The 19,545-nt window shown below is 48.7% G+C and overlaps 1 protein-coding gene across 1 annotated transcript in view; it reads right to left on the bottom strand.

The window, feature by feature from the left end:
• Galnt10 (polypeptide N-acetylgalactosaminyltransferase 10) overlaps positions 1–19,545 on the bottom strand; it is a 140,464-nt gene that overhangs the window by 53,601 nt on the left and 67,318 nt on the right. The window contains 3 exon segments of the mRNA XM_087910619.1: positions 2,688–2,854; positions 13,846–13,984; positions 18,177–18,279. Coding sequence (XP_087766745.1) covers positions 2,688–2,854; positions 13,846–13,984; positions 18,177–18,279 — 409 coding nt within the window.

Consider the following 19,545-nt stretch of genomic DNA (forward strand, 5'->3'; position numbering starts at 1 on the left):
CCACCTCAAATCTCATTCTCAACCCTGGGTCAAAATCACTTCCACCAGCTTGCAGCTGGCAGAGTGGCCCAGCAGCCACCTGCAGACAGACGGACAGCAGAGGAGAGTTAGGTCCGTCGGTCAAGTGCATGCTGCAGAAGCAAGAGGACCTGGGATGGGCATGGTAGTGCATGCTTGTAACCTCAGAGCAGGGGATCAGGAACTATCCAAGAGTGGAAAAAATCAAGCTAAGCACCAGCAAGCAAACAGGCATACATACATTCACCGCTCTGCTACTGACCACGGATGTGATCTGACCGGAAGTTCCCGCCACTGTGACTTCTCTGCAGTGATGGACTGCCACCTGAAACTGAACCCAAATAAAGGCTTTCCCCGCAAGAAGCTTCTGTCAGGGTGTTTTACGGCAGCAACAGGGATGAAACTAAAACAGATGACATCTGAGACTATCTATGGCTTTACTCATGTATGCGTGCATGTTTGCTCGCGCGTGCGTGCGCGCACACACACACATACACACACTATCACTCACTGTCGGGCTTGAAGTCATCACTGAAAACCAGGAGAAAATGCACAGCTGAAGGCTCCTGCTGTGCAAATTTCTAAAATGCAGACGGCTCACCACCTCGGTGGAGGTGTCACTTTTTGAAAATATAATGCAGCTATTTTCCGCGACAGAGACGATCCTTTCCCACACACCGGAGCTCTCGATGCTGCAGATGCAATCTGAACACATTCACCCGATTCTTTTCTTCCTCAGGACATCATTTATATAGTGCTTGATTCACACACCCTAGCTTTCGCTTTCTTAAAGATGCACAAAAGTCCCATAAATACATCGATTCTTGCACCCTGTGTTTTTTGCCAGACATTCCCCGAAGGTTTATAGATTTCCTTCATTACAAACTAATTGAGATTCCGTAAGTGCCAGAGTCTTGGCAATCCTCTTTGTTGAGAAAGCGGGAAAGTGCTCAGGATGTCAGAGAGGCTAAAGGGAAGAGAGCCTGGAAGAGAGCGTGGTCACAGCGACACAGGGATGGACAGGAGTGCCTGGAGGCCAGTGTGTGTGGTCACAGTGACACAGGGATGGACAGGAGAGCCTGGAGGCCAGTGTGCGTGGTCACAGCGACACAGGGATGGACAGGAGAACCTGGAGGCCAGTGCACGTGGTCACAGTGACACAGGAACGGAGAGACAAACTTGTAAGGAATAGTTAAGACGGACTTCCTTTTGGGAACCCTTATTTTTATTCTCCCTGGGTGAGGCATAGCCCCAAGCACCTAACTGTCTAGTATCTAGTAACCCATTTACAGTCAAGGCTCCTAAAAAGAAGTCGGTCTTAACTATTCCTTTTCACACATGAGGGAGCTGAAGCACAAGAGGGGGTCAGGTCTAAGGTTGTAGAAAGTGGGAGTCAGGGGCAAGGTTAAAGGCTAACTATTTCTAGGCTTGCAGCTAAGAGCTGCGTGACAGTAAGGCCTCCCACTGCCGTCACAGGTTCACAGACCTTACCGATGCCCCAGAAGTGGGAGGCCACGAGCTGGAAGGCAGTCCATCTTGAACTACATTTGAGACCACACCTCCGTGTCCTTCCATCCCCAGATGAGATACACAGTCTCTGTATATGGATGAGGTCACACGGTTGGAGGCACAGAGGCACAGCTCTATGCCTCTGCCATGCTGTGGTAAATACCACAGGCAGACTGGCTTGATACCCCTTTTCCATGACTCCAACCTTCCGCCTCTACCACAGACACAAAGTCTCATGATGGTAGCCTTCCACACAGATAGAGGGACCAGATTCCAGTGTTCTGGCCAAACGGTTCTGAAGAACCTTCTAGAAAAAGAAGATAAAGCTCAACAGGAGGAGGTTACGTCTTTTGGCCAGAACTTCCACAGGTTCAGCAGCCATGTTGTGACCAGGAGGAAGGGAAAGCAGCATTGAATGAGTTAATTGTTTTTTTTTTTTTAAACAAAAGCAACAGCCCCTGTTCTGATTAGCTTTTACTGCCAACTTGACACAACCTAGAGTCACCTGAACAAAAGGAACCTCAGTTGAAGAACGTTTGATCATACTAGCCCGTGTGCCAGTCTGCAGGGCACTGTCTTCATTGCTAATGGATACAGGAGGGTCTGGCCACTGTGGGTGGTGCTATCCCTAGGCAGGTGGGCCTGGGCTGTATAAGAAAGTGAGCTAAGCAGAAGTTAGGGATCAAGCCAGTAAACAGTGTTCCTCTGTGGCTTCTGCTTTGGTTCTGGCTTAATCCCTGACCTGACTTTCTTCAGTGTTGAACTGTGACCATAAAAGTAAACGCTTTCCTCCTCCAAGTTGCTTTGGGTTATGGTGTTTATCACAGCAATGGAAAACAAACTTAGACGGCACCCAAATGCAAGATATACCAAATATTCCGTAAATAGGCAGACAGGTGAACAGATCCCTGGCTTATGCCAGCTGTTGCTCATCTAACTTTCAGTTTGCATTTCCAAACCGACAAAAAGGGATTAAAACGGGATCCGTCTGCTGGGATGTTGTGAGCGTGAAATGAGATCGTGTGTAAGGCACAAGGTCTGCGTAGTAGCTGTTGAGTAAATGGGGAATCGTGTCTCACACGGCTGGAGAACTCCTCTGTGGGTAGCACCCCCTGTAAGCATGGAGCTCAGGGAGCAGAGCCAGGGCGGGCAGGGCCTACCTCGATCACTGAAGTCGTCGACCAACACGATCTCGGCCACCAGTTCTGGGGGTGAGCGGTTGAGTACGCTGTGAACAGTGCGGAGCAGTGAGGACCAGCCCTCGTTGTGAAAAGGGATGATGATGCTGGTGTTGGGGAGTGTCTCCAGGTAGCGCTTGCCGTTGCAGCTGGAGGGAGACACAGAGGAGAGAAGACAGGTGTTATCCAGAGTCACCATTCGGTTTTCACACTGCGGCAAGAGCGCAGACGCAGCGTCAGGCTAACCGGGAGTCCCATGACCGTTCCAGCCATTAGGGAAGGAGAGAGATGGAATGTCCTTAGCTGCCGCATGACTCTATTGTCCCTGGTCCCATGGTGTCTTAGTTCTACTGCTAGTTGAGTGGGACCTGTGTAAAAGATCCTTACCTTTGTATGAAGTCAGGCTTCACACACACACACACACACACACACACACACACACACACACACAATGAGCGAGCGAGAGAGAGAGAATGTCATTTATCAACAGACAATTTTACTAAATTTCCAACCTAGAAGCCATCCACCAATTTATTTACTTATTTTCTTGTCTGACTGCCCTGCTTAGAGACTGTAAAGCAATGTTAGGTAGAAGTGGCAAGGGCAGACATCTTCTCCTGCTCCCGATCTTCTGGTGTGTGTGTGTGGGGGGGTAGCCTTCATCCTTGAGTAGTGTAGCTTTCCATTGGCCACTTGGCAAGAAGTTCCTTATATTCTTAGTCTGTGGAATGTCTTAAGTTTGGATTTGTCAAATGCTTCCCCTCCCCCAGCATTTGCGACATTTGTTTTTTGCTATATTAGTTTGGTATATCACATTGATTGGTGGTGCTATATTAAACCAACCTTGCGTTTCTGGGATAGCCTAGCTGGCCACAGTACATAATCCTTATATAATATTAAATATTTCATTTACTGGTTATTTTGTTGAGGAGCTTTCCATCTACTCTCATTAAGAATTTTGACCTACAGTTTTCTCATTACACTTTTGGTATTCTATATTGCATTTAGTTTGCTAAATGCTAGACTATTGGGGTTAGAGTGATGGCTCAGAAGTTAGAAGCATTTGTCGTTATTTCAAGAGGATCCAGGCATAGTTCTCAATACCCACATCAGGTCGTTCACAATCCCTTACAACTCCAGCTCCAGAGGGGTTCCAACGCCCTCCTCTGGCCTTTTCAGGTACCAGAAATACATGTGGTGCACATACAAACACATAGGTACTCACATGTATACCTAAAACAAAACAAACCCTACCTAGGTTCCTAACATTAACAAAACTATGTACTTGCTTCTTGCCCTACAATATGTGACACTGTCGGGAAAAGCAATCCCAGCATTACTGGGAGCAATAGTAAAATACATGTTTTTTTCTATAGCGTATGTTTCGGTCAAAATTTCTGTTCTGAAGCTGCCTGGGTGATTGTCTCACATCTCATTCTGCAGTCACATGGGTCCACTTATTATATTTAGTTACTTATCTTTAGGGTTTGCACTTTAATTTAGGACTAGTTATGTTTATAGAATTGTGCGAAGCATACAGCTCCAAGGCTATTCTGAACGAGTTATCTTGCCTGGACCAGTGGCCTCATTAGACCTAAGAGCTTGTTAGAAAGCTAACATCCTGGCCCACCCCAGACCACCCGCACAAGAGTGATGGTCTGTTACATGAGGGCCGGCTTGTTGGGGTATCTGTCCCGCCCAGTACCCCACAGCAGGCAGGCCCCAAAGAAAATCACACACAGGACTCCATAAGGTTATAAACTGATTGGCCCATTAGGTCAGGCTTCTTGTTAACTCTTATAACTTATGTTACCCCATTATCTTTATCTACATTAGCCACATTGGCTCCGTACCTTTCTCAACTGGGCAAGTTACATGCTGCCTCTTCGGTGGTCTGCGCAGGAGTGCTGAGGGAGCTCTGCTTCCAGAATACTCCCAGTCTCTTTGCTCCACCCCTACTTCCTGTCTGGCTTTCCCGCCTATACTGCCTGCCTGGTCAATAAGCGTTTTATTAAAATGATTGACAGAATACAGACAATTCTCCCGTATCAATGGTCTCAGGGCAAGGCCCAGCAGTTTGTTTTTAACAAATCTTCTGTGTGATTCTGATGACACTGGGGTTCAAGGGTCACCGGGTAAATATCCAAATTCACAACACCCTTGCAGAAAGGTTTTTGGGATTCTGGGGAGAACTGCGTGGACGGTGACCAGAGGAGCGCTGTGGGGAGGCGCCTGTAAGGAGGCAACACTACCAGCGCGTTAGGGGAAGGAGGAGGAGAGAGGAAGAGGTGCAAGAGGAAAAGATGGGGAGAAGAGGGGGGAGCCACACCTCCATGATGGGCTGACACCTGTGGGCCGCTTTCCTATCTAAGCGCTGATGTGACCCCCAGGGCAGACCAGCTAAGCATGTCCTCCCTGCTAGAAGCAAGGCCTGGGCCCTGAGGAAGGGGAGGCAGCCACTTAGAGTCCCAAAAACATGGCAGTTCACGGGTGACATCACTGGCTTGAAGCCCTGAAAGGAAAGGGACATGGTTGTGTCTTGGCACCTGCATGCGGGGGGGACAACATGAGGGAGTGGGGCACACTCCAGAAGTGAGGAAGGGCACCTGGGGGCGGGGAGAAAGGGGGAGAAGTATGCCTGGGAATGTGGGGCACTATACAAGAGTGTCTTCCTAGTCTCCTTAGATATTACCTTCCCCTGACAAGACCTAATGATGTGCCCCCAAATGGACCCACCACGCGGCTGGTGGTTTCTCACATCCTTACATCCCAGCTCAGAGCCATCTCCTAATAAGAGGTGATGTCCAGGTCCCTGCTTCCTCAGCTTTGATGTGCTACCACCTCAGGGACCCACCGAAACTGGGACCCGAGGAACAAGTCTGGCAGGCTGTGCTTGTGGGGCTCTTTCTGAGTTTCCTTTCTGTTATGATAACAAAATATCTCGACAAAAAGTAATTTAGGAGGCAGGAGGGCTTGCTTATCTCGGTCACAATTCCAGGTCACGGTCCCTCATATCAGGGAACCCACTTAAACAGCTGATCCCAAGGCGCACATAGTCCAGAGCAGTGAGAAATGAATGCAATGCATGCCTAGTGCTCAGTTCACACTCTCGGGGCACACACCAGTGTTCTGTCTCCTGTCTAAGCAGGCAGCCCCAGCCCTTCCCTACTTCTCTCTGGAAATGAGAGACAGCCTTCTCTTGAATGCACTCAGCGATGAAAGTGGTGTTCACTTGTACTCGGGGCACTGAAGCTGCGAGGGGAAGGCTGGGAGCCCGAGGCCAGCACTAGCAATACAGAAACCGAGCATCAAAACCAAACACAAAGCCAAAACGACAGCAGCCAAACCCTCAGCAGCACACAACGGCCCACAGCCGGCTGGAACCAAGGAGTGCAAAGAGGAACAGAACCAGAGGGCCAAAGCTAAGTTCCTTATGAAGCCCTTCCCCATTCACAGCCGCTCTGCTGAGAGCCAGCCACGCGCACCTGCTCAAGACCCAGCCAGAGGAATGAGGTTTATTGCCACTTAGTCAAAGTTTATTGCCACTTAGTCATGGGCCTCAGCCCAATCAGGCGTCTGTAGATTTACATTCCTGCCTTGCTTGCCCCAGAGTTCAGACGCAGGCAGTCTCAACCAAGTCTTGGACTGTGCTGTTTTTTATTTATTTTTTTGGGGGGGGGTTACTTACCTGTATGAACCTATGTTCTAGAAACTTCTTTGTTCGGGCCATAAATAATTGTTTCTTTTCTTTTTTGAGACAGGGTGTTGCTATCCAGCCTAAAGCTGGTTTAAAACTCATGATGATCGTCCTGCCTCTGCTAATGACCATGGGACTGTGTGTCCCTTAAGACGTCATGGTCAAGGGTTAAGTGATGGCTGACAGATGCTGGAACGAAATGGACTTTGCCCCCAAGATACCTGATGCTTCATGAGAGAGAAGACAAACAAGCTGGACAGAGGTAAAAGTTCCAGAATGTCCCGCCATGGCATCTCCAGAAGCAAAGAACTGGCGAGTACCAGTATGGCACACCTACAGGGGAGAGGACGAACGGACTATTCCTGGAGATTATCACACAGCTGAGGGAAGCGGCTGACAAACACGAACATAATAAAATGAAAGAGGCTATTTGTAGAATAAAACAGTCCAGCCACTTGTAGAATCCAACGGAACACGAACCCCACACACGAGCAAAGATCAAACGGTTTGCACTCACTGCCTGGGCATAGCTTGGATCTGAGTGTGTGGGGGGGTGTTGGGATGGAGGACTGCTGGCCCCACCTCCACTCCAAGCCAAATGTGGAGAGGAAAACTTGGCACAAGGAGGGCACCCTGCTCTGCTCCTAAACTGAGCTGCTTAGCTTGTCACCACACTTCCTCAGGCCTTCCTGCGGGAGGGAGAGAGGTGGGGCTCTACTTTCATCTCGGCCTTGATAAATATCGTGACCAAAAGCAACTGAGGGGAAGAAAAGGCTTTATTTCAGTTTACACTTCCAGGTCACCACCCATCACTGAGAGCAGTCTGGGCAGGAATCTGCGCACTAATCATGGAGGGATGCTGCTTGCTGGCTTGTTCCCAGGCTCATGCCGAGCGAGCTTTCTGAAATAGCCTAGAACCACCTGCCTGAGGAATGGTGACGCCCAGAGTGGGCGGGAACCAACTGCGCCAATTCACCGTCAAGACACGTCTACAAACCAACCTGATGAAGACAGGAACCCTTTTTGGGTGACTGTAGGCTGCATCAGTTGACAGGGAGCGCTAAAGAAGACAGGTGAGTCTTCATCTTTCCTTCATTCTTTTCTTTTTCTTTACATTCTTTCAGTATCAAAAGCACACAATAAATGTTTTTTTTTAATTAAAGATGGACATAGCATCATCTACTTCTAGAAAATTCAAAAAATGCCTCTGTAAGAACAACAACGAGAAAATCCAAACTCACACAAACAGATCATCCCTCGACAGGCGTGGCTGCAGGTGGTTCTTAGGCAGCCTGTGCTGTGGGTGATACACGCGTGTCTGAGTTTTAGCTGACAGGTTTTGCTTGTGAGCTATCAATCTCTACAATTTTTCAACCCACAGGCTGAGCCCACTGAAATCTGATTTAAACAAACCAGAGGAAATAAAAGTCGCCCAGAGAAATTGTACTGGCTGCCATTCTGCTTCAAGGCTTGCGAGCCTTTAAATCTTGATATTGGGTCCAATGGGTCAATAGCTGCCATCTTAAAAAACAAAACAAACAAACAAAACCCCTCTGTGGTTCAGAAGGAAGTTGTTGAATTTTAGAGGAGAGTTGATGGGTCTCCTGAGAAAGCAGAGATGCTGCAGAAGAACCTGTGCTTTCTTTCCCAGTGCACAGACCTCCCAGCCCATAGCTGCCCTAGTAACTGCCTCTCACGTCAGAACGCCCACAGCCCGCCTGCACATCCTGGACGCTTCTGGAGCACTCCATTCGAAAGGTGCCTGCCAAGCTCACTTTACTACATGAATCACGAAGGAAAGGATGAAGTCTGCTAATCAGTTATGTGGCTTCTAAGCCTGTCACTAGTCTGCAGAAGGTCTAACCAACTTCTCTGGATGGCACCAGGGATGGCGGGTGTGGACTCAATGAGAAATGGGGGGAAGTTGAGACAGGAACTCAAAACAGCTGACTGCATCACATCTGTAGTCAAGAGCAGAAAGAACCAACATTCGTGCTGCCTGCTTGCTCTCCGTTACCATTCTCCACTCTTAGACTATTCAGAACCCCAAACCAGGGGATGGCACCCTCCACAATAGGCAGGTCTTTCTGCCTCAGTTAACAATCAATACCCCTCTGCACCCCCCCCCCCCGCATCAAGCCGTGTTTACAGGCTGACTTCATCTAGACAATTCTTCTATTGAGGCTGTTTCTCAGACGATTCTAGGTTGTGGACAGTTAAAATTAACCAACAAACAATCCATGACAATCCATGTAACCTGACACCAGCCAGTCTCGGGTCAGTTTAGACTTATAACCTTGCTGGATCTCTGTCTTTTGTTCTTCGTAGAAGGTTACCTAAAAATCACAATCTGAACACAGCAACTCAAAAACCCTATTTCCACTTTTCACAATACCACCACGCACTCACCTACCTTGTGGACATCTACATATTTAGTAGTGTCTTGCTCGGATGCCTCCCCGCAATCCTGCTCTTCCCGAAGCCATTCCCTGCCTGGGCAAATGACGATTCCACCTTTTCGGCGACTCTGAGGCGTGAGCCCTGACACTATGCTCGACTTTGTTCTTTCGCTGGCTTCCATGCAGCTCCTAGGTAGACTGGATCCTGCTGTCTCCATTTGCTCTGGTTTCTCTGCTGCTCCCAGCTAACACAAGTCACTCTCATTTCCCGTCAGACTCCTAGCTTGGTTCCCTGCTTCCATCTGCAGCTGCTGACAATTACTTATTCTTCATGATGTGCATGTGTGTGTGCATTTGTGTGCACGGATGTGAGCATATGCCCGCTGCACTGCACATGAGGAGGACAGGGAACAACTCTGGGCGCCCGCCCTTGCCTTCCACCTTGTTTGAGACAGGGTCTCCTTGCTGCTGTCCAAGCCAAGTTAACGGGCCCACAAGCTTCCAGGGACTCTTTTTGCCTTCATCTCTCTGTCTACATCTTGCCGTGTGAACACGGAGATTACAGACACATTTTATCTCGGGATCCGAACTCAAGTCCTCATGCTTGTGTGGCAAGTGCTCTACCCACTGAGCCATCTTCCCAATCTCCTCACTGGGTTTCTTGGATGTAGCTTTACAGTTACCACTCAATTTGGAGAGGGTCAAGACATTACTTCCTTTCTCTTTGCCACAGGTTCCAATTATGTGCATAGTAGACGGCTCACAATTATCCCAGACTTCATAGTGGTTTCATTTTTCAAGACTTTATGTTTTATTTTGGGCCGTGTGCTTTGTTGTATTCAAGTTCACTAACATCACCCCCTGCTCCCCCCCCCGCAATAGCTAATCCATCATTAACCTATACATCTTTCCTCGCAGCCACAGGTGGTTTTATTTCTGGAGTTTGGGAGCTGGAGGGATGGTTCAGTGGTTAAGAGCACTTGCTGCTCTTATAGAAGATTCAGCATCGGTTCCCAGAACCCATTTGGCAGCTCACAACCATCTCTAACTATGGTTCCAGGGGATCTGACGTTCTCTTCTGTATTCTGCAGGTCCCAGTCATGTACACACCAGATGTACACACATACATGCAAATAAAATAAAATAAAACCAAACCAAACAAACCAAAAAACCCTCCTCATATAATAATAAAAAAATCTGTATTTCTAGAGTTTGAGTGTTTCTGTATCTCCTCTGTATTTCTAGAGTTTGAGTGTTTCTGTATCTCCTCTGTATTTCTAGAGTTTGAGTGTTTCTGTATCTCCTCTGTATTTCTAGAGTTTGAGTGTTTCTGTATCTCCTCTGTATTTCTAGAGTTTGAGTCTTTCTGTATCTCCTCTGTATTTCTAGAGTTTGAGTGTTTCTGTATCTCCTCTGTATTTCTAGAGTTTGAGTGTTTCTGTATCTCCTCTGTATTTTTCTAGAGTTTGAGTGTTTCTGTATCTTCTCTGTATTTTTCTAGAGTTTGAGTGTTTCTGTATCTCCTCTGTATTTTTCTAGAGTTTGAGTCTTTCTGTATCTTCTCTGTATTTTTCTAGAGTTTGAGTGTTTCTGTATCTCCTCTGTATTTCTAGAGTTTGAGTCTTTCTGTATCTCCTCTGTATTTTTCTAGAGTTTGAGTCTTTCTGTAACTTCTCTGTATTTTTCTAGAGTTTGAGTGTTTCTGTATCTCCTCTGTATTTCTAGAGTTTGAGTCTTTCTGTATCTCCTCTGTATTTCTAGAGTTTGAGTGTTTCTGTATCTCCTCTGTATTTTTCTAGAGTTTGAGTCTTTCTGTATCTCCTCTGTATTTCTAGAGTTTGAGTGTTTCTGTATCTCCTCTGTATTTCTAGAGTTTGAGTCTTTCTGTATCTCCTCTGTATTTTTCTAGAGTTTGAGTCTTTCTGTATCTTCTCTGTATTTTTCTAGAGTTTGAGTGTTTCTGTATCTCCTCTGTATTTCTAGAGTTTGAGTCTTTCTGTATCTCCTATGTCTCTACTTAGCTTTATAAACAGAGCACAGCGTGGCGTCCTGCTAATGCCACATCTTCATCAGCGGCAGGCTGTTCTGACTGACGACTGTTCTCATAGTCACAGGCCACCCTCCCTGCCACTTTGCACTCCTACTACATTTTGACTGGCTGTCAGTGTTCACAGTCGGCTGTCTGTACGTCTGTACCCTTGAGCTTTACACTACATTAAGGTACCCGAAAACACTTTTATCCTTCCAGTTCGTAATTTATGATTATTTTCAAGACTGGTCCAGAGGGTTAAAGGATTCCCACTAAGGTACAGAAGCGCTGCCAGACACTGTACCCACCTCCCCGGGAAGTGTGAATTATGAGTTTTCCTAGTCTCAGCGGTGGGAAAAGGCAGCTATCGATCATCAGTGGGGTTTCTCTAGTTCTCCTGAGTGATTCTTTCCCCTCTAAGACATATACTGAACGGGAATCCACTGGCAGACCCTCCACAGACTGCCTAGCCCTCTCTGTGCTGTAGGGATCCACTAGTCTCTGCACCCCTCCCCCACCGCTAGCAGAAGAGGCACATGTGTGCCACTATACCTGACTTTTATGTGGGTGCTGGCTGGGAATTTGAACTCAGGTCTTCATACTTGTGTGCCGCAAGCACTCTATCAACTTGGCCATCTCCCCAGACCATCTCATTGTATTAGCGTGTGTAATACGTCTGTTGGAGGCAACAAGCTCAACCTTCCTTCTCCTTCGGACTCTGTAACCTGCTGGAGTTGTAAAGAGACTCCAGAGAATCTGGACTATTACAATAACCCATAAGTTCTTTGGAGGAGATACACCACATATCATAAATCTTATCATGTTAACACAAAAGGAAAAAGCCAAAAGGGGTGTGGGGGTGGGAAGGTGGTAGACGACGATTCCATTCACTTCTTCCTGACGTTCCATGTGCACCATGGAGCCAGCAGGTCGTGGCTGCAGGCTGCTGTCATCCCCAGCATAGTTAGCATTGTACTGTGAAACCAAAACCGCAACTGATGCATCCCAGAGGAGCCTACGGACTCGATACTTCTGCAGCCGAGGTCCCCTTGTGTCACCTGCCGTGGGTCCTGAAGAGCCTCTGTGTTCAGTTGCCAAGCAGCTGGGCTGGGTTCCCCAAGGAGCAGGGAAAGCAGGCCAGCCCACCAACCAGCCTGTGCTTATACTCACTGGGCAGGGGGTGCAGAGGGCAGGCCTGCTCGGAGCCAGCTGGTCACCTCCCACATGCCAACGCAGCCAGTTGTGACCAAACTGCCTAGCCCCTGTTCTCCATGGGTGGGTGTCTCCAGAGCAGCTTCTGGCGTGAGCAAAGGCGCCCCGATACAAACAAACAGCCCCTTACATCCTGCTCTTGCCATGTTGCTGCCAAAATTGAAGGGATAAAAGAAAGGCAAAGAGGAATCCCGGCTCCCACCTGAGAAGTTGTTTAAGCTAAAAGAACTAGGCACTAGGCCGCTCAAGCGCTCTAATTTACTCAGGTGCTCCCACTGTCAAACCGCGGGAGAGCTTCCTCTCTGGGGACAGAGGAAGGCTTCAAGGTATCTGCTGACTCTGCCGGAAACTCAGCTTCCACACTTAGTAACGCTGTGAAAAGCAGGTGTCGGAAGTACTCAACGTTATCAACCAGGAGGCTGGTAGGGTGGACAGGCTGCTAACTGAGGTGCCAGAGGCCTCCTGAGCACAGACTCCCCCCCCCCCCCAAACTGTGAGCACACTGCAGAGCAACGTTTTTAACGTGGAAGGAAAAAAAAAACCACACGCACAAAATAAGGACGAAAACCTGCAGAGATGGCTCAGCTGGTAAGTAAAAGTGACTATTGCCAAGCCTGAGTTCAATCCCAGGAACCTACACGGTAGAAGGGGAAAACTGACTCCTATAAGCAGTCTTCTGACCTCTACAGGCATGTTGTGGCGTATGTAACCTCACATACATACACATAAAATTTAAAAAAAAGAAAAGGAAAAGAAGCCAATTAAGCAGACACTGTTTTCAACTTCGGACTGTTATACAGTTGAGGATTTCCTTATTCTATAATCATATAAAAACATCCCATACAATCTAGCCTTCCCCACGGTTAGTGCAGAATTTATGAGGTACATGAGCTGGGCCTGATGCGAAGGCCTGTCATCCCAGCTATTTGGGAGGCTGAGGCAGGAGGATGGATAGTTGAAGGCCCACACCAGGAGAACAGTGAGAGATGAGCCACTGTGTTGCTTCCTAGGAGCTTGTGATGGTGCAAGGCTGGGGCACGTGGTATAAGTGTTTTACAGTCATGACAATTAGTGCTCCAGATGTTGGGCACAGGGTTTGGTCTGGTAACTCTCAGTGTCAGCTCACCGGTCTGAACCCAGCAACACCACAGCGTTGTGCTTTGACAGAGTTAATCTGAGTGGAGGACTGGGCTGGAGAGATCGCTCAGGGGGCAGAGTGTTTGCTGAGCAAGCCTGGGGACCGGGGTTTGAAGTGCTAGAGCCTAGATAAAGCCAGACACAGTAGTGCACCATCTGTAACCCCCACACTCTGACAGTGAGGTGGGAGAGGGAGAAGAGGATTCCCTAGGAGCTGGCAGCAGCTAGCCTGCCGTGCACACAGTGAACAACAAACAGACCCTGCCACAAACAAAGCAGAAGGCAAGGACCCACACCAGAGGCTGTCCTCTGACCTCCACATGTTTGTTGGGGCACATGTGTCCCCTCCCTTCCTCCTTCCCTCCCCTTCTCTCCCTCTCTTACACGCATGCACAGACGCGCGCACACATAACAAATTCCCAGGCGAACTGATGTAGCCGTTCGAGAGACCGAGAATTGTTGGCTTCGACCCCTGGAGAGAGGGAACAGACCAATAGACAGTACCATCCCTGGCCACGTCAGCTTCAAGCGGCAGAAGGTTGGATAATCGGAGCCTCTGCAGAGGCTCTGGTCCACAGGAGGCCGGCGGCACTTTGCGTAACTAAATTCACAACCCAGAGCAATGGGCAAAACTCATAGGCAGGAGATGAGAGGTGGGACACTCACTTTGGGTGCCGGATATCGGGGAGAGAGCGATTCAGGGAGATCTTATCACTGACGTAGATGTTAAATCCATTTTCTCGGTAGGCCTGGTCCACTCTCTCGGCATCGGTCATGGGGTAAGGCCTCCCCTGTTCTCCATTTCCTAGAGGCAGAGAGCAAATTCAGTGTTGCTGGTTCACCTGACATCTACAGGGGTTCAGACTGGGGAGAGAAGGACTGGAGGGTGGATAAAGGCTTATGTCTGAGGCTGGAGAGACGGCTCAGTGGTTAAGAGCACTGGCTGCTCTCGCAGAGAACTCAGATTTGAGTCGCAGCACTCACGCCGTGGCTCACAGCCACCTGCAACTCCAGTTCCAGGGATCAGGTGTCCTCTTATGGCCTCCATGGCCACTGCACACATGTGGTACACAGACTTACTTGCCGGCAGAACACTCAAATACACATAAAATAAAATAAAGACATCGACTTTTTAAAAAATCTTATACCTGGTCATGGGGCATATTAGTGACTTCTGCATTACTGTGACCAAGGACCCGAGAAAAGCAACTTAAGAGAGGAAAGATTTTTTTTCCAGAGAGGTCACATGACTTTGAGCTTTTGTGCCTGCTGTGAAGCAGAACACAGTGGCAGCAGGAGTGCATGGGAGAGGTGGGGGGCAGGCACAGAAAGCAGGAAGAGGGAGAAGAGTACAACAAGAGACCGGGGTGAGACTCAGCCAGGAGGACACTCTCTCGCTGTTCTACTTCCTTCACAGAGACCCCACCTCCTACTTCTGTCTCCCTCCAAACTGTCCCCACATCAGCTTCATCAGAGGATTCAACCATTCAAACCCTCCTGGGGTTGTTCTGGAGGTCAAGAGCCAGCCACACCTTCTTGGAGTCCCTCTCTTTTCCAAGGGTTTCTTTGGAAAGTGGGCAGGCCGCTCACTGCTCTCACGAGGAGCCAAATCCTCTCCCTCCCTCTGCCACCTGGACACTGGAGACAAGCTGACTATAGGCAAGCACTGTGGGCTACCACGAGATCATAGATTAACTAGGCCTGCTCCCAGGCTACGCAAGGAAACCTTTAAGGATAGATGCCACGCTTCGTGAGATTGAAGGCTCTCTCTTTGGAATCCCACCGGACTATCGTTGACAGTATAATACATCTCTTCCCTTGAAGAACAGTTAATCTTGGTGCTTTTCCCCCTAAACCCATGCTCTCATGTCTTCCTCCCTGTGACTTATAGCCACCAGGTCAGAGCCCCAAAGATCTGCTTGTCACTGGAGAGGCCCCCACAGACAGACCGAGGGTGAACTTTACGAATATTCTAGGCATTTCTCAAGGAAAAAAAAAATTAGACAACCCAGATCTAAAAGAAAAAGTTTTCTTCAATTTTTTTTTTTTAAATTATGTGGGGCTGGAGAGATGGATCAGCAGTTAAGAGCACCTGGGTTCAGGGGCAGCACCCACAGAGTGCTTTACAGACATTCACAACTCCAGTTCTAGGGGATCTGCTGCCCTCTTCTGAACCCCTTGGGCACCAGGCACACACGGAGTATACGTACACAGATGTGATGCCCTCTTCTGAACCCCTTGGGCACCAGGCACACGTGGAATATACATACATAGATCTGATGCCCTCTTCTGAACTCCTTGGGCACCAGGCACACATATACATACACAGGCAAAACACTCATACATATAAAATGTAATAAATAAATCTAAAAAGAAATTTTAAAGTGTGTGTTTGTGTGTGTGTGTGTGTGTGTGTGTGTGTGTGCAGGTGCCTGTGGAGGTCAGAAGAGGGCATCAGATCCCCTGGAACTGGAGTTACTGGCAGTTATAAGCTACCAGACATGGGACCCAAACTTGTACCTCTGGAAGAGCAGCAAATGCTCTTAACTATAGATCCACCTCCCTGGCTCTCAACAAGCAAGATTAACGTCACCTAAACATCCCCCCAAATTGTGCAGAGGGAAGTGAGAAGAAGGGAAGGGTACCAGCATTCATGCATACCATCCATCTTTTTCCTAGTGTTCCTACAGCAACCCTGAAGAGTGGACTGGAGAACTCTCATTCTGCAGGTATACTGAAACTCATAAAAGGTCACAGAACCGGGTGTGAGGGCCGAAGACCAAGCTCCCTGTACTCCCTCCAGAGCCAGAACCCCCTGCCCACTGAGTTCCTCTGGACAAGAGCCAGGTCCACCTTCCCTTCTCTGAGCTGATAAACCCGGCTCGCTCAGCCACAACTGTCTCTTCTGATACTAGCAACATGTCTGGGGAGTCAATGAGAGGCCACACAAGTGAACCCTTTCTGTAAACTGTAAAGCACCAGATAAACTTGCGGCGATCTGATTCCCATCGATGCGAGGCAAATGTTCTGTGCAAATCAAAATTGCCATAAACAAGGGCTAGGATGCAGCTTAGTGGCGGAGTGCTTGCCTAGCGCCTCGAGCTGCTGGGTTGGGGTTGGGTCCTTAGTACAGCTGTAAATAAATAATAAATAAACTATTTTTAAGATGCCACAATGATAAAACACGCCTTGATTTCTCTTTAAAGTTGGGAGGTAAATTAAGAGCCACCTTATCTACTAAGCCAGGTCTACTTGGAAAGTTCTACTGCAGTCAGACTCGGGGGACAAAAGGGTGGCAGTCTGGGTGTAATATGCCTGAGCAGGGCCTCCGGTGCTCCGAGAGCATGTTCGGGCCTCCAGTGCTCTGACAGCGTGCTCTCTGGGGTTCCCGTGGGCCTCTGGTAACCAAGAACTGACACAAGCAACTCATGGGTCTCCGCTGTCGAGTATCCAAGCTTCAGTCCCAGCAGCCACTGCTGGAGGCCAATGGCCCTCTGGGTACTGAGGACACCGATACTGTGGAGGTGCAGCAGGCAGAAAGAGGCCTGAGCTCACGCTCGGAGCAAGGCATCAGGAGACCCCCATGGGGGTGAAAGGGTGTTAATGATCAGACCCAAAGGCTTAGCAGAGGAGAGGGAGCAAGGGCCAGCCAGCAGGACCGCAGCACGGCATCCTGGCAAGGCTGCAGCTTGCGTCTTTTCATCAGACAAGGTCCACTGTGATAGCTGAAGAGGACACTCAGTATGAAATGCCTGGGTGTACTTAGCACTCCCCAGTCTCATTAATCGCTTGCTCTTTTCTTTTTTATAATTAGGCAATTATAAATTAATTTTAAAAAAGTATTTACTCTTTACTACTTACATATAATTTTATTTCAACAAACGAAAAAGTAAACAGTCATTCATTTTTTTTTCTTAATTTCCTAGCTGTTCTTTCTTCCCTTGCTAGCCAACCCAATATTCTAATGACTCAGGCACCATTGTCTGGCCAGCTGGCTCTCTGCAGATGTTTCCTTTCTTAAGTTAAGCAACATCCATCCCCGTTCATATAGCAGTCCTGGCACATGGAGAAGCATTCTGGGCGGCAGGACTGGGGATGCCCTGGGCACCAGCTCAGTTCTTACGCCTGTTCTCTTCCAAGCTTTGTAGTGAGCTGGTTTGGTCATAAATAATTTAGAAGGGACACCTTTAACCCAGATCACCACACATGAGCTCAGTCCCTCGGGCTGCTGTATCAACTTTCCACTCAAGCAGAGGGACCTCAGCCTAGCTCCGCACCTGCAGAAAAGCCTTCTGAGGTTGCCCAGGCAAACTGCATGTGGGCACCCACAGATGGGGAGGCCGATTTCATTGGTGGCCCCTTGTGCTGGCAGCTGGCACTGGAGCTCTCCTGACCTCTACCTGGACTCCACTGAGAAGAGTCTCCACACAGTCTCTTTATCTCCTCATGCTGGCCCTTCCCTTATCCGCCAGCCTCACAAGAAAGGTGACGAAGCCCCATTAGCAAAAGGAAACTGGAGCTGAAGCCCATGCAGACAGTTCGGAAGCTGGTGAGGTACTGGTTCTGCCTTCCAGACCTGGGTTCAAGTCCCAGGTTGGCCTTCTTCTCCCCGTGTGATGGCTGGCAGATGCCATCGTATCTCTGAGGTACAGGTCCCCTCTTATTCAGTGGGCCATAAAGGCTGATCAGGTTGCTCAGAGTGGAACTTGCTCTGTGTTCAACCTGTGCCAACTCCAATCACCGCCACTTACTTGAGTAGGAGTTGGGTCCTGCTAGAGACACGGTCACTTGCTAATTGGAAGGCGGCAGGGCAAACCCGAAGACAGTGGGTCTGGTGCTGATGGGAGAGGTCAGAACAGGTGAAAGGTGGGTAGAGGAATTAGGAAGGACGGTGGCAGGCAGGAAGTGAACAAGAGGTCCAGATGGTCCCGACACACACAACACGTGCACACGCCGGTGGCCGCAGCTACGCGATGCCCACACTCAGCCCTCCATACCTACACGCTGTGCGTCCCTCCTGATGGCCTCCGTGTCGTGCCAGTCTTTCAGCTTTTGCTCATCTCCCAAGAAAAACGTCTTTTTGGGTCGACTGTGTACGTCCTTTGAAAAAAAAGAAAAGAAAAAGAAGAAACCGTGAAAAGGAAGCAAGGGGGAATACTGGCAGTGACAAAGGTCCAGGACCTCAAGGGAGCGCTACCACCTGTCCAGCCCTCCCAGCATCTTTCTGAGTGCCTGCCATGTGCCGGCTAGATGGGCAGAAGCCAGGGGGGCACAGAAGCTCACGGCCACCCCCTGGAAATGCGCCACCCAGGAGAGGAAGGAAACTCGGTTTATCTTTTCAGAGGAAGGCTTATCTTTTCACCCATGGGAGAAAGTGCCAAGGGTGTTGCTGCCCAACAGAAAGGATGTGTGAGGCAGACATGGCCGTCGGAAGCAAGCTGCTTTGCACACTGAAGAAAGAAAATGGGGCCGGGTGCGGTGGTACACTCCCATAATCCCAGCACCCAGGAGGTAGAGGCAGGAAAACCCTGAGTCCTAGGCTAGCTTGGCATACACTCGAGATACTGTCACCCAACAAAACACAACAAAACAGAACAAAACAAGTGGAGGCTAAGGGATGTGGTCAGTGGCCGAGAGCTTGCGTTCATTCACAAAGCCCTTAGCTCAGTCCTCGGCACTTCAAGGAAGCAAACAAATACATGAGCTTAGATTTAGTAACAGATTCAGTTTTTAAAGATGTCTTTAATTTTTAATTATGTATACACGCGGTTGCCTGTGTGTGGGTATGTCTGCAGGAGGCCAGAAGAGGGCATTGGGTCCCCTGGAGCTGGAGCTACCGGCGGTGGTGAGCTGCTAAACACAGGTGTTAGGAACTGAATGTAGGTCCTCTGAAGACTAGTGAACATTCTTAACTGCTAAGCCATCTCTCTAGACCCAATACATGCATATATATCTAAAACACTAGCATTCCAACAGGCAATCGATGTAAAATGTAATTATGGCATTCTACATCTTTTTGTTGTTGTTGTTTTTCCAACACAGGGTTTGTTGTAGCCTTGGTTGTCCTGTCTCACTCTATAGACCAGGCTGCTCTCGGACACTCACAGAGATCTACTGGCCTCTGTCTCCCGAGTGCTGGGATTAAAGGCACAGGCCACTACCACTTGGTGGTATTTTACTCTTTTTTTTTTTTTTTTTTGGACTAAGTCTTTAAATTCTTAGGTGCATGTCTACTCAAACCCCTTCCCAGTGCTCTAGAACTGCAGGGGGCTGGCTAATGGCTCCGCCCGGGACAGAGTCTCAGAAGTGAGTGTTAGGCTGGGTGGTGGTGGCACGCACCTTTAATCCCAGCACTAGGGAGGCAGA

Source organism: Myodes glareolus, chromosome 9 (assembly GCF_982192425.1).
Source record: "Myodes glareolus chromosome 9, mMyoGla1.1, whole genome shotgun sequence".
Classification (NCBI taxonomy): Eukaryota; Metazoa; Chordata; class Mammalia; order Rodentia; family Cricetidae; genus Myodes; species Myodes glareolus.